The following is a 14009-nucleotide window of genomic DNA, read 5'->3' as shown; positions in this document are numbered from 1 at the left end:
CATCCTTTGTGGTTTTTAAATTCTTTGCACTCCACGGGTCCAGAAGTTGTGCTTGCTGAGCCAAGTCAGAGAAAACTCTAAGCTCGGCTTCAGGTAGGCTGGTGGGGCTCGACTGGCCAGCAGGGGTCGCTGGGGAGCGGTGTGACACGAGTCGTCCCCACGGACTGTATCCCTCCCTCCTGTGCAAAGCTGCGTTCAGTTGCGATGCCCAGCCACAGCCAGCACTGGCACGGTCCAGATTTGATACCAGACAACGGAGTGCTGGCTCAACATGCTGAGCCATCGAGCAGCCATTTATGTAGTTTCATATCTGTGTAGTTTAATAAATTTGTAGTCACCCTCAGATTTTGTCAGTATGATTATTATTTATTGTTTATTACAGGGCTGCTCATATACATTGCTGATCTGTGATTGAAGTCTTGTACAGATCAGTGCCCTGAAAAAGTATTTGCCCCCTTCTTGATTTCCTTTATTATTGCATATTTGTCAAACTGATCTATAGACAAAATGTAATATTAGACAAAGGGAAACTGAATAAAAACAAAACACATTTTTTTAAATTAATGATAAAGATTTATCATTTAACTTAACTGGTTGGACTGCCTTTATCAGCAACAACTGCAATCAGACACTTTCTATAATTTGATATTGGTCTTCCACATTTCTGTGGAGTAATTATAGCCCACTCTTCTTTGCAGAACTGCTTTAATTCACACAAATTAGCAGTTTTCAGGCATGATGGGCTCATTTCAGCTACAGCATCTCTATTGGGTTCAAGTCAGGACTTTGACTAGGCCTCTGCAAAAAATTTAGTTTCAGCCATTCAGATATGGACTTGCTTTTGTGCTTTGGATCATTGTTTTGCTATGTAACCCAGTTACACTATAGCTTTAGCTCACAGACAGATGACCGGACATTCTCCTTAAGAAGTTTCTGGTACAGAATCAAATTCATTCTTCCTTCAGTAATGACAGATCGTCCAGGTCCCTAGGCAGCAAAGTATCCCCAAACCATCATACTACCACCACCCTGTTTGACTGTTGGTATGATGTTCTTACTGTAAAATGCTGTATTTGCTTTATGTCAGATACAATGAGACCCATGTCATCCAAAAAAAAGGTTCCACTTTTGACTGCTCTGTCCATAGAACATTATCCCAAGAGCATCCAGGTGCTTTTTTTTTTTTTTTTTTTTTTTACAAATGTAAAATGAGCATAGTTGTTTCTCCTGGTTAGCAGTGGTAAAATACGTGTTCTAATTCAACAGGTCTGGCTGCGTTCTAATTATCCATAAAATGTAGTTAATTGGTTTAGAAGACATTACCTTTTCACATGGATAATATGGGTGTTTGATAATTTTTTTCATAAAATAAATGAAATCATTTTTAAAATGCAGTTTGTCTCACACACACACACACACACGCTAGTGAGGCACAGCAGATTTCAGGAGGACTTGGCATTACAGGAGGAAGAATAAAAACAGATTTATCAGTCATCCCAATCATCGTCTTCATCATCATCACCGTCGTCATCCTCCCCCTCTGAAAAGAAAAGAAAGAGGGGTGAAGAGAGGAACGGAGAGGTTGTGATTCGCTGCAGTGTGAGGTATTCCCGCCTCCTCCCTTGCTCTTGTTTTTCCAGTACAGTAGCCATTTGCATGTGAAGCATGCTTTTGCATGGTTTTCACTGGTCTGATTGGCTTATCATTGCCCAGGATGGAGATTACTACAGTAGTGACTGAGGAAGGGGTGGTAGTATAATGGGTAAGGAGCTGGTCTTGTAACCTAAAGGTCACAGGTCCCGGGTAGGACACTGCCATTTAACACTTGAGCAAGATACTTAAACTGCACTGCTTCAGTATCTATCCAGCTGTATAAATGGATGCAATGTAAATGCTGTGTAAAAAGTTGTGTATGTCGCTCTGGATGAAGCCTGATTTATACTTTGTCGCACGACCCTTGCGTCAAAAATGAAAGTGTCGCACGACGTTTTGCATTTATACTTCTGCAAAGCTCTCTCATGAGGGTTCTGTTGTCTCTATGGTAACAAAACGCCGAACTCGTGTGAGTTTGTTTGACAGTTTAACGTTACATTTCTGAAAATATGGCAGCGCTCAGTGAAATCTGGCTGTCCAATCAGCACTGCACGACAAAGTATGAAGTTCTGCGACATAACAAAATTCTAGAGGTGCGCGACACCATTTTCTGTTGAAAATACATCATTTTTGTCATGTGACACTTGTCGCAAGGGTCGTGCGACGAGGTATAAATCAGGCTTAAGAGCATCGGCTAAGTGCCTGTGATGTAATGTAATGTGATGTAATGGGTGATTTTTTACCGGAGGAGTGGATGACTTTGCTCCTCTTCTGCATGACCATCATCAGAGCTCCCACGATGCCCTCGCTGCTCTCGTCCTCGGGGGGGTGGGACTCAGGGCTGTCTGGGACCTGGGGGGGCGCAGGCGCACAGTTACTGAGGGCATGGGGCAGGGGCGTCCAGTCTCATCCGAAAAAGGGCCGGTGTCGGTACACCTGAGACACCTGTGTCTACTTATCAAGGTCGTGAAACCCTGGGGCTCAGACCATTTTCAAATTCCACATGTACATCTTCCGTTGCATCTTCCGTTTTTATTTTGGCATGGTCTGCAGGAGGTAAGACCCAGTGGGGTGGTTCCTCCCTTCTTTTGGCACAGGCTCAAAAGGGGGGTGGGGTCAGGGATGGGAGAGGTAGTAGGGTTGCCAGATTTGCATTTTTTCCCACCCAGTTTGGCTTACTTTAAGAGGAAATCACGGGTGCAAAAATAAAAGACCCGTTTTTTTTGGGGGGGATAGTTTTTCTTTGGCACCGTGAGTGCATGGCACAAATGTACCCGTAAAACCGAACCTCCAGTTCGGAGTCCGCAAATTCCTCCCCCCCTCGGTCAGCATTATCCCCATATCATACATATCATACGTCTGGCGTATGTATTTGTTTTGCTTCTGCCCCAAATGCCAGCTTCTCCCTCAGACTATCGTCTTCACCCATCTGCTTTACCCAAGTTCATTCCTTTTTGTTTTTTTTCTACCTTTTTTCATCCACCACATTTTACTTGAGTAAAAATCAGTCAAATCCTGACACTGTAGGACTCTGAGGCCTGAGGACTGGGCTGGAAAGGGGGGGGGTTGCCCTACTTAAAACTGTGCCTACCCCCTTTTATTTCTCCTTTTGGATTGCACCCTCAGCATCCCCACCACACAATACACCATTAGATTAGCATCCTGTCCCGAGAGCTTTAGCGGCTGGCTGTAGTGCGTGGGCTGACTGGGGTTCAGCTGGGCTAGTGAGAGCATTAGGGAGCTATAGGAAGGCTGAGCTGGGGGAGGGGACACGCTTGGGGAACGGGTTCAAAACAAGGCACGCAGGTGCACAGCTACGGAGGAACAGACACACAATTACTGAAGAACGCAGACGCACAATTCCCCTAGAAGCATAGGTAAGCAGTAATTATTCAGGTACACAGTTACTGAGAAACAGGCACAGAGTTACTACACAGGTACGCAGTTACTGAGGTGCACAGGTGCACAGTTGAATGCTCTGCTCACATTTTTCAGCTTGGTCCCCATGCGGATCTGGTCTAGCAGGGTCCCTCGCCCGCCCCCGCCCCCGCCTCCGCATTGGGTTGGGAGGGGTGGGGGAGCACAGCCACCCCCAGGTGGAGGGGGGAGGCCCGCAGCACAGGGGGGTGGAGGAGGGGGTGGGGGCGGTGGAGGGGGAGGGGGGGCACTCCCAGAGCGAGGCTGACCGGGAGGAGGGGGGGGAGGGAGTCCACGATTCGAAGAGGAGCTCGGACCGCGGGGCGACTGTCCCCGAGCAGGGGGGGCAGCGGGACGACCTGGAGGGGGTCCTGGAGGGAAAGAGAGAGAGAGAGGGCAAGGGAGGGAGAATGAGAGAGAGAGAGAGAGAGAGGGAGAGTGAGAGGGAGGGGGAGAGAGAAGAGAAGAGAGAGTGAGAGAGGCTCATTTGTGGCATGTGGTTGTCATTTGTTATCTTTACTTACTAGCAATGCCATGCTAATAAGTCACTTTGAACTGAAATTGTTAGGATTTGTTGGTGATATTTGATAGGTTCGCTGACTGACGCAATTGAAGGTACGAAACAGCACAGACAGACAGACAGACAGACAGATGGACGGACGCGGGCGGAAGAACCTTGTTTCCTCATCTCCTCTTTGACGGCCTCCAGCCCCCCGGAGCTCTCGATGAACTCGTAGATGAGCTTGGAGGTCTCCGCGTCGGTGAGCTGATCTTCGCTGATCCCGGCACAGGAGAACAGCTTCTTCAGGTCCGGGTCCAGGTTGTTGGTCTGGTGACCGACAGCGGGACGGGACAAGGTTAGAGCACCGCGGTCACCATGACAACGCGCGCACATCCAGCACGGCGGGTTTAAAACCGGCTGTAAGGGGCGAGGAGCGCGGTCCTGCGGCTCCACGCTGAAGATCTCCCGCTCTACGGCCGTGTCCAGAACGGCCTACTTGCCTACTATTGAGTATACAAGCTGTATAATATGGGGTTAGTCCGCTATTTGCTGCTATAACGACCTCCACTCTTCTGGGAAGGCTTTATACTGGATGCATAGTATACTAGGAGCATTGCTGCAGGGATTTGCTCCCATACAGCCAGAACAGATTGGGCGATTAAGCCTGGCCTCGCTGCAGGCTTACTTGCGAACTATTGAGTATACAAACTGTAGACAATTCGTATACTCAATAGGAGGCAAGTAGGCTGTTCCGGACACAGCCTAGGTCGGTGAGGACACCATGGTTGTCACAGAGCTGTGAAACCACATCCCCCACACTTCTTATATTAAGACAAAGACGTATGTCTGTGTGAATCTTTGCACAATGCAGTCCAGCACAGACTTATAATAATAATCTTACATCAAATCCTGAGTTCGGGTCCCACCCAACATGAGTGATGTGCCTGGAGACAGGAAAAGAACAGAGACTGTGAACCTCGACCAATCACAGCATCACCTGAAACACACTGCAAGTATCAACCAATCATAGTACACTGTAAATGACACCAAAGCGCAGCAATACCAGGAAGTGCCTTTGCAACCGTCAAAAATCTTGCATGTCGCAGCTGTCAGGACTATATCACGATCATGTCATGACTGTAGCATAACTATATTAGGACTACATTCACAGCTACATCACATCTATCAGCAGTACATGTAACTCTAACCCTCTCTCCACTCTGCAGTACCCACTTAAAGCCACTGGGGGCGCCGATGTCAGCCTTGGTCAGTTTGGGCCGGCCCTTATCCTTCTTCTTCTTCTTGTCATTTTTAGCCATGCTGATGCAGGCGGGTGCGGGTGTTGGGATGGACGTCGACCGGTAGCGCGACGCCTGGATGTCCGGGTTCGGGATGTCAACTGTTCGCGGGCTCCCAGAATTCCCTGGGGATGGTCCTGATGGAACAGAGTGAATGTGTAAGCACTGGAGTCATACAGGGAAGACATGAGATCATGTGGTTATACAGCAGAAATGCAGCATTTTGTTGTAAAATCAGATTCAGATTCAAATTCAAAATGCTTTATTGGTAGGATAATTACACGTTGCACACTGCAACACATCCGAACACATAGATGGGCAATCAGTGAATTCTAACAAAATAATAATAATAATAATAATAATGGCAAATTATTGTGAAATTATGGGACACAAAAAAGGTAAATAATAATAATCATCAGTTCATCTACATTTGAGGTAGTGATTTTTATTTATTTATTTATTTATTTATTTATTTTTGTTAGAGGCCCCACTGTGAGGTCAGTGTACGAGAGGAGTCTGTCTGTCTGTGAGATGAATGGAGGTCTGACGTTGCTCCCGGTCTGCGACCGTTGTCTGTGACAGGACTCTGTGAGTTGTCTCTGTGCGACGGGTCTGTCTGCAGGGCTGAACTCACCGTTAGGGTGGGGTGGCGGGGGCGGTGGCGGCCCTCTGTTATCTGAAGAGAGAACACAGGATTGGGAGGGTTGGGACGAGCTTCTGACAAGCAGAGCAACGAGACTGTGAGAGATACTGTCCCCTACACACTCGACCCATTGCACAGTCTGTGAGAGACACAGTCCCCTACACACTCGACCCATTGTCATCCACGTCCGCCATTTTCTACACAGTCTAATTAATCCACTATCAACCATTTCCACAGTACTAGTGGCCTAGTACTGCACGTGAGGAGGTGAGTAAGGAGGTGAGTAAAATTAAAGTTGTACACACTGCAGTTTAGCGCCCAGCCAACGTACATGAAACACCGTTCAGAAACAACAGTTTACTAATAGGCTGTCGGCCGCCGTCATTCTGCTTTCCTGCTGTGGATAGTTTCACGTGCAGTGTTCTGCCAGAACGAAATGACGTTGGCGCATGTGCGGTCTCTGTTCACTTCCTGTTATGAGGTCAGATGAGGAAATGTAGGACAGGAAAGCACCAAAGAGATGGAGGTGCATAAGGTTCACTGCAAGGAGGAAGCTGTCTTTTCTGTGAGGGAGGAGGGACAGAAACAGAGGACCCAGAGAGAGGAAGAGAGAGAGAGAGAGAGACGTCTCTGCGTCAGGAGCCAGTTTCTGTTCCACGAAACAGACAGACAGACAGCAGCTTCCTGTGAGTCACAAAATCATTCCTGTCACAACACTCGCAGCACATTGGCACCAGTGACCTGTATCTGTTCATGTGTCCTACCTGTGGGTGTGCCGATGATCTACCTGTATGTGTGGTTATGACCCACCTGTGTGTGTGAGATTATGATGGGTCATAACCACACATACAGGTAGATAATCGCCACACCCACAGGTAGGTTATGATGTACCTGTAGATGTGGATGTGAGCTACTGTGGGTGTGGTCATGATGTACCTGTAGGTGTGGATGTGAGCTACTGTGGGTGCGGTTATGATGTGCCTGTGGGAGTGGGTGTGGATGTGACTTACTGTGGGTGTGGTTATGATGTACCTGTAGGTGTGGATGTGAGCTACTTTGGGTGTGCTTATGATGTACCTGTTGGTGTGGATGTGACTTACTGTGGGTGTGGTTATGATGTACCTGTAGGTATGGATGTGAGCAACTGTGGGTGTGGTTATGATGTACCTGTGGGTGTGGATGTGACTTACTGTGGGTGTGGTTATGATGTACCTGTGGGTGTGGATGTGACTTACTGTGGGTGTGGTTATGATGTACCTGTAGGTGTGGATATGACCCAACAGTGGGCGTGGTTATGATGTACCTGTGGGTATGGATGTAACCGACCTGTGGGTGTGGTTATGATGTACCTGTAGATGTGGATGTGGCCTACCTTGACGATTGGCCCTCTGCTGGATCTTCTCCTCCACTGTTTCTCTGAAAGCTTCTGCTTCCTGTTCACATGTGAAGTTCAGGCCCACCTGGCAGTCCTGCGGCAGGAAATAGAGCAGCGATTAGTCCCGCCCCTTCCGTATAGAGACGGAACTGAACCATAGTCAAAATACGTAGATAAATAAATCAGATCCACACATCGATTCAGTTTCTGAAGTTTTTAGCAATACTGCAGTTTCATGTACAAACGTGTGGCAAATTAAAGGAAAAACCAACATAAAGTGTCTTTGTAAGGTGTTGGGCCACCATGAGCTGCCAGAACAGCTTCAATGCACCACGGCATAGATTCTGCAAGTCTCTGGATCTCCACTGGAGGGACGGAACACCGTTCTTCCAAGATATTCCCTCATTTGGTGTATTGATGATGGTGGTGGAGAGCGCTGTCTAAACAATCTCCAAAATCTCCCATAGGCGTTCAACTGAGTTGAGATCTGGTGACTGTGAAGGCTACAGCATATGATTCACATCATATTGCACAACTACACAAGCATCACGGTCATCACATGTGCGCTTTCCACCACAATTTCTGATCCTATTTACTGATGTCTTTTCCATAAATATAAATGCAGATGTCACTTTAGTCTGTTCAGTAGCTAGCTGAGCAGTCTTTGTGACTGAGTGACTGCCATAATTGCCCCAATAATGGACCTTCTTTCAAAGTCACTTAGATGTTTTCCTCTTGCCATCTTGATCCAAAAACGAGATCAACTGGGCCTGCTCAGTGTTTCCTTACATGCCATAGAGCCAGATCGGGTGTTGATTGCTTAATTATATCATGCAGTACACCTTTATGAAAGCATCTGCATTCATCATGTTTCTCCACAGATTTATTCAGGTTATTTGTTTAATTTGTCACCCATCTGTATGTCTCCAGTTGATTTCTTGGGTTTGTGGTCAAAATCACTGTCCTCAACCAAAGAAGCACAAACTGTTTGGAGCCACTTTTAGTTCATGTTCTTGCTCAAGACCACATTGTAAAAGTAAGCATTTCATAAGCATACTAGACTTACATCATCAGCAGCATGTGAGCACAGGATGCATGAGCCGCATGAGAGTGGATGACCTGTAACCCTTGACCCTTTACCCTTGAACCTGCATTAACAGCGTGTACTGTAGTTCTGTACTCACGTCTGCGCTGAAAGTGTGGAAGAATGGCCGAGGACTATAGTACTCCATCTGGTTATACAACTCCTGCTCCCACACCTGCTTTCCTTCCTGAAAACACATGCACACACACATATGCACACACACATGCACACACACACACGCACACACGTACACACACATGCACACGCACACACACATGCACACATACACGCACACACATGCACACACACACACACACGCACACACACACACGTACACACACACATTATGACGATACATTCCTGTTTTCCTTTTTACTGCTTTCTTTTTCTGAAGCCCAGCCTTGCATATTGACAGACGAGCAGAAGATCAGATGACTGTGAATTCAGTATGTGCATTCTGGGCCAATCAATCAATCAATAATTGGGGACACCTTGGGAAAATTGTCTTTGCTGTTGAGAGGAGTAGTGGATTGCATGTGCTTGTATTGTGTACAGTGTGGTCCGTTTGCCGGTTTGCCGGTTTGCCGGTTTTCAGGGCGAGAGAGACCGTGGGGAGTGGCCGTGTACGAGCAGGTGGGCGGAGATTGGGGGGTGTCGGCCGGGTGTCGGGGTACCTTGACGTCGAAGAGGCGGATGAAGTAGCCGCGGCGGGGGTTGTCCCTGATGAAGCACACCACCCCGATGTGCTGCAGGCTCCAGAGGGCGGGGCTGTGGGGCAGGGCCATGTACAGCTGCACCACCGCAGTAGCGACCGCCTGCAGGCAGAGGGCAACACTCCTGTCAGCCGTGTGACTTGACCACGCCTGCATTTTTCTGCACCGTTCTGCTGCAAGCCCGTATTGCATCAGCACAGCGCTTTGCATAACTGCAGATTTGGTATGTACCTCAAACAATTTCTGTTTTTTAAACACTTAACATTTTGTCTACTTAGTTTCAGTTCTTCTGGTGGCAGTTTTTTAGCTGTACAAACTGAAGGAACACTGAGACACAGAGACACCTTCCTGTTTCTGTGTCCCTGATCCCAACAGACACACCATTGTTTCAGATTAACACACATACATAAACACAAGCACACACTCACACAGGGAGTGAGTGTGTTTTGGGGTGGGTAGTGTCAGCAGCAGTTTTTGAGTCTCACAGTGATGTCTGCATGTGGAAACACTGCCTTCAGAGAAAAGACTGCTTCACACAAACACACACACACACACACACAAACACACATGCACACACACTGCCTTCAGAGAAAAGAGTGCTTTGCTGTGTTTGTCCATGGCTGAACCAATCACATGCTCTGCTTTTAGTGGTCAGGAAGTGTCCTCAGTTTCGTTTGCTGTAGCTATGTTTGGATGCTGGAAACGTCTTGTTGACCCAGCAGTTAAATTACTGGTATGTAAATTAATACTAAATTTAATTAACCAGAACTCATGCCTCGCACAGAGACTTAATGACCATGCAGTTCACCCCATTCTCCTGAAGATAAACTGCATCTTGCAGTCACATATGCTCGCATACATGGGTTTCAGCTACACTACAATAGGCTCCTCTTCATAAACCCAGGACTATGTTAATCATATAAATCACTTTCTTATGTTCCTACATTTCCCAGCATTCAAATCGTGCAGTGACATCACCATGCCAGTTCCACCCCAGGGTTCTCAATCGTGTGAGCAGAAACTGTGCTGCTTTCTGTGCAGCCAAACAAGCTGCCTTGGAGTGGCCTATGGAACTACAGTGCCACACAGTATTAGCCCCCCTTCCTGATTTTGCATACTTGGTTTTTTTTTCCATATCTTCAGACAAAATGGCATATTAGAAAAAGGAAACCTAAGTAAACACAAAATATCTATTTTAAATTATTATTTCATTTATTTAATGAAAAAAGTTATCAAACACCCATATTACCCATGTGAAAAAAGTAATTGCCCCCTTAGTTACTCTACCAACCAATTAACCAAATTTAGTTGATAATTAGATTCTGTTCTGTACATGCCATTTGTAGGGAGTACAGGGATCGCCTGCATTACAGGGCATTCAGACGGCTGTATGAACCTGCTGTCTGAGACTGCTGCAGCTGATTGCATCTTAATCTGTGGTGCAGCCGCTGACAATGCACGTAAATGGGAAGTACTGGTTGCTAAGGAAATAGGAAATCTTTTTTTGAACGTTGTGATTGACGCAGCAGCCCGTTTTTAGAAATGCATAGGCAGGGGTTAAATTGGGGGTGGACGCAGGTGGACGGCGTCGACCCACCTTTGGTAAATAAATAAATAATTTTGACCAGCAGTTTTACAAATAACTATGACAATCCAGTCCATTTGTCGTATGCTCCAGTCCATGTGTTCCCTCTAGCCAGTTATTCGCTCAATCAAAAATCCGAAGAAAAAAAACTTAGGAGGAACAGTCGTTTATACAGACAGGAACAGAAAGAAAAATATTGTTTATTGTCTTGATTGTTTGGAAGCGGACGCGGTAGGTAATTTCATTAACATGTAATTTCATCTATGCAACATTTTAAAGAGAGATGAATAAACAGCCCCCACGAACGCCGGCTATTATTAACTGCAACTTTGATTGCTTGAGCAAAATCAGGTTGCTGGTCAGCAGCTAAGCTAGGATTTCATATTTCCCACATACATAACGTTTTAGAAGCGGTGACTGGTGAGCTGAAAATTGGTGGGCGCAAAACTTTCCTTTAAACTAATCATTGATCTCAACCTGTTTTCATTAGTAATAAATTTGTAAAGTAGTAATAAAAAATAAATTCAATTTATCTGTAAAAAATCTGTTTTAATCACCAAGTAGTCTACACTTAACAAACAAGATACACCAGTCTGTTATCTACCATGTTAGCTTTCAGAATAACCAGCAAAAACAAAACCTGCACTTCAATTTTGTTTACAATTTACGCATTGCAGATATTTGCCATGAATACGAGTGCGGAGAAAGAAAGTGCATGTATCTGCAAATAATGTTGATTAAAAATGTGCATAATTTCGTACTGCAGATGAAAATAAATGTAGGCTATAATGCCTAGGCTACTCGCTAAAACTGCCTATTTGGGGAGAGCTGGCTATATACAGTATGACAGTATTGAGTAGCCTATTTTGTGGATTAATTGTATTGATACTCAAGGAAAATCAGGGGAAGATTCCGCACTTCTTAGCGATTAAAACAGATTTTTCTAAATCGCATTTATCATTTAATCTCCCTAACACAATGCGAAGAAGCTGTGTGTCCCTTTCCAATTGCTTAGTCAGATCGTTTGCATGCTTGTTAATCACTGAAAATTAATTAAAACAGTTTGAGATCGATGATTAGTTTAAAGGAAAGTTTTGCGCCCCACTGATTTTCAGCTCACCAATCGCCACTGAGGAGGAAGGAAGGGAGGACAAAAGAGGAGGATGACCGATTATTTCCGTGGGTAAAAAAAATTCTCAGCATTAGTGACACTCAATAAACTTGAAATATTTTATGTGACAGCTTGCGTCAATAGCATACATTCTTTTTAGAACATTGTTTTCCTTAATTACAATTATGTGCACAATACATTAAAGACACAACTATTTTGAGCTGAGACATTCATTGGTTTGTACCTTTTTTCACCCACCTCCCAGCGGATCTCAGGGTCCACCCACCTCCCAAATCCCAATTTAACCCCTATGTATAGGTTACCCACAGCACTCACGTGATGCAAACCAAGCTGACTCATCAGTTCACATCACTGCAAGAATAAAACCATCTCAGTACAGTAATGCAGAAGCATTGTGGTTAAACAACTCTAAGCCTCTTTAGCATAATCACTGATGGGGACTGTGGCTTTGTCTCGCACAGTAATCTAATGAATTCCATAAGAGTCTAATTGCACTAATTCCCCTTCCACTGGCTAACATGCACACACACACATACGCACACACGCACACACACGCACACACACACACCACATGCACACACACTGCACATGATCACAAACACTAAGAGAAGAGTCGGTGTATTTTCACCTGTACATTCTCCCGGTTCTCATGTGATAAAAACTTAAAACAGAGCTACTGCTAAAGAGTGTTGCATGAATAGGAATATGTCTCCAGACATTTATAATGACTAGAAAATGCACCGGCCTGGATTCAGCCTTTACTGTTGAATAGGAAGAACTTTCCCAAGTTGATACGTGCAGTATGTCGCACATTGTACCTGAGCCCTCCACCTCCACCTGCACTTACCACACACCTGTGGCCCAGCTGCACCTCCAGCTGCTCCCTCTCCTGGGTGTTGAGGAGGGCACTCAGGCTGTTCTTCTGGGCCTTGGCCTTCGAACCCGGGCTCATGGTGCCACTGATACAAGCTCTCTCTCTCTGACAGGTGTAATCCCGAAGGTTTGCCCTTCTCTCACTCTCTCTGACGGGTGTAATCCCAAAGGTTCGGCCCTCTCTCTCACTCTGGCTGGCTGGGGTGGGGAGCGGCAGGCAGACTGCAGAAGCTCTTCCGCTCTCCCTGAGCTTGTGCGATCAGTCAGCTCTGACACAAAACAGGAAGTGGAACACCGCAGAGCGAAGTTTAGAATCTTCTGCTTATGGGAGGGCGGGGTGGGGGTGGGGGTGGGACACTCATGTGAAGTCATACCGGCGAGGGGGGGAGGAGAGCAGAGTTTCGGGTAACTGCACTGGGGAGGATATGCGGGGGCCTCAACAGGAGTGTCTCTGGGTGCCACAAGTCTCTGCGTTTCCAGGGAAACCAATATTCACTCTTTCCTCGATATGTGTTCACAGTTTGCTTAATTTCCTTCTTCATGGCCATTCTCCTCTTTTCTTCTGTGTGCTGCACTCACTCCATCCCAGAGTGTGTACTGAGCCATCGTTCACATAGTTTGTCACAACGCATGAAAGACACTTCGACACAGACGGCCTCACCTCAAACGCCACCAAAGTTCTCCGCCCACTCGGAGGAGAGACGGCAGCCATTTTGTGCTGGAGCGCTCGCTGCACAGCTGCGGGGTTGGAGAGAGGGAACCGTAAAGCTCATGTATCGTGGGGGGCGATTATACGGCCGAACAGACGGGGTGGGGTGGGAAATTAGGCCGGGACTGCAGGGGTAAGGGCCCGAGATGGAAAGCGGCGTTCCCTGCAGCACATCGTCCATGCCACTGCGCAGCGGAACTGCTTTTTAGCCTTGGTCCAAAAAGAACAGTGCCCCCTGCTGGCCCACCAGCAACACTTCCAGCAGCAGGGTTACCCTTGCTTTACCTGGAGGTCTCCAAACCCAAGAGCTAGCCTAGCCCAGCCCTGATGCAGACTCAACCCTCCAAGCAGCAGATGTTCATGGGTCGGTCCGGGTGGCCCCCTCCTGGAAGGGAGGGAGGGCTTCAGGGAGGGGGGAAGGGCCACCGGACCGAGTGCGGTTCCCTTCGAGGTTCCTTCCCATGTTCTCCTCTGTGAGCTTTTCCCTGCCACCGCTGCCCCTGCCTGGCTCTGTGGGGGCTTAGGCCAGGGCTAACCGTGAAGCGTGTCGGGACAGATCCTACGTGAAATGGGCAACGTAAATTA

General features: G+C 46.8%; 1 protein-coding gene across 2 annotated transcripts; it reads right to left on the bottom strand.

The window, feature by feature from the left end:
* Positions 1 to 345: 345 nt before the first annotated feature.
* wasb (WASP actin nucleation promoting factor b) lies at positions 346 to 13014 on the bottom strand. 2 transcript variants are annotated; one of them, XM_064299766.1, is made up of 11 exons: positions 12697 to 13014; positions 9087 to 9227; positions 8513 to 8599; positions 7326 to 7422; positions 5945 to 5986; positions 5246 to 5447; positions 4914 to 4956; positions 4186 to 4339; positions 3580 to 3881; positions 2337 to 2445; positions 346 to 1540 (listed from the first exon to the last, which is right to left on the bottom strand). In XM_064299766.1, exons 2-11 carry the CDS (start codon positions 9195 to 9197, stop codon positions 1488 to 1490), a joined length of 1200 nt encoding a protein of 399 aa, XP_064155836.1. In that variant the 5' UTR covers positions 9198 to 9227; positions 12697 to 13014; the 3' UTR covers positions 346 to 1487. The 2 variants fall into 2 exon arrangements, with proteins under 2 accessions (XP_064155836.1, XP_064155834.1); XM_064299764.1 differs by having other exon boundaries at positions 12690 to 13013.
* Between the last annotated feature and the right edge of the window lie 995 nt (positions 13015 to 14009).

The sequence above is a fragment of the Anguilla rostrata genome, chromosome 11 (assembly GCF_018555375.3).
Source record: "Anguilla rostrata isolate EN2019 chromosome 11, ASM1855537v3, whole genome shotgun sequence".
In the NCBI taxonomy this organism is placed as follows: Eukaryota; Metazoa; Chordata; class Actinopteri; order Anguilliformes; family Anguillidae; genus Anguilla; species Anguilla rostrata.
This window is presented reverse-complemented; position numbering and strand designations above follow the sequence as displayed.

Bases quoted from the DNA above. Each gene is read 5' to 3' on its own strand.
- wasb (XM_064299764.1), bottom strand. From the start codon at position 12,794: ATGAGCCCGGGTTCGAAGGCCAAGGCCCAGAAGAACAGCCTGAGTGCC. The intron at 8,600-9,086 runs GTACCCCGACAC...ATGTGTTTTCAG, and splicing joins TCCGCCTCTTCGACGTCAAG to GAAGGAAAGCAGGTGTGGGA. The intron at 7,423-8,512 runs GTGAGTACAGAA...TTCCTGCCGCAG, and splicing joins TCCACACTTTCAGCGCAGAC to GACTGCCAGGTGGGCCTGAA.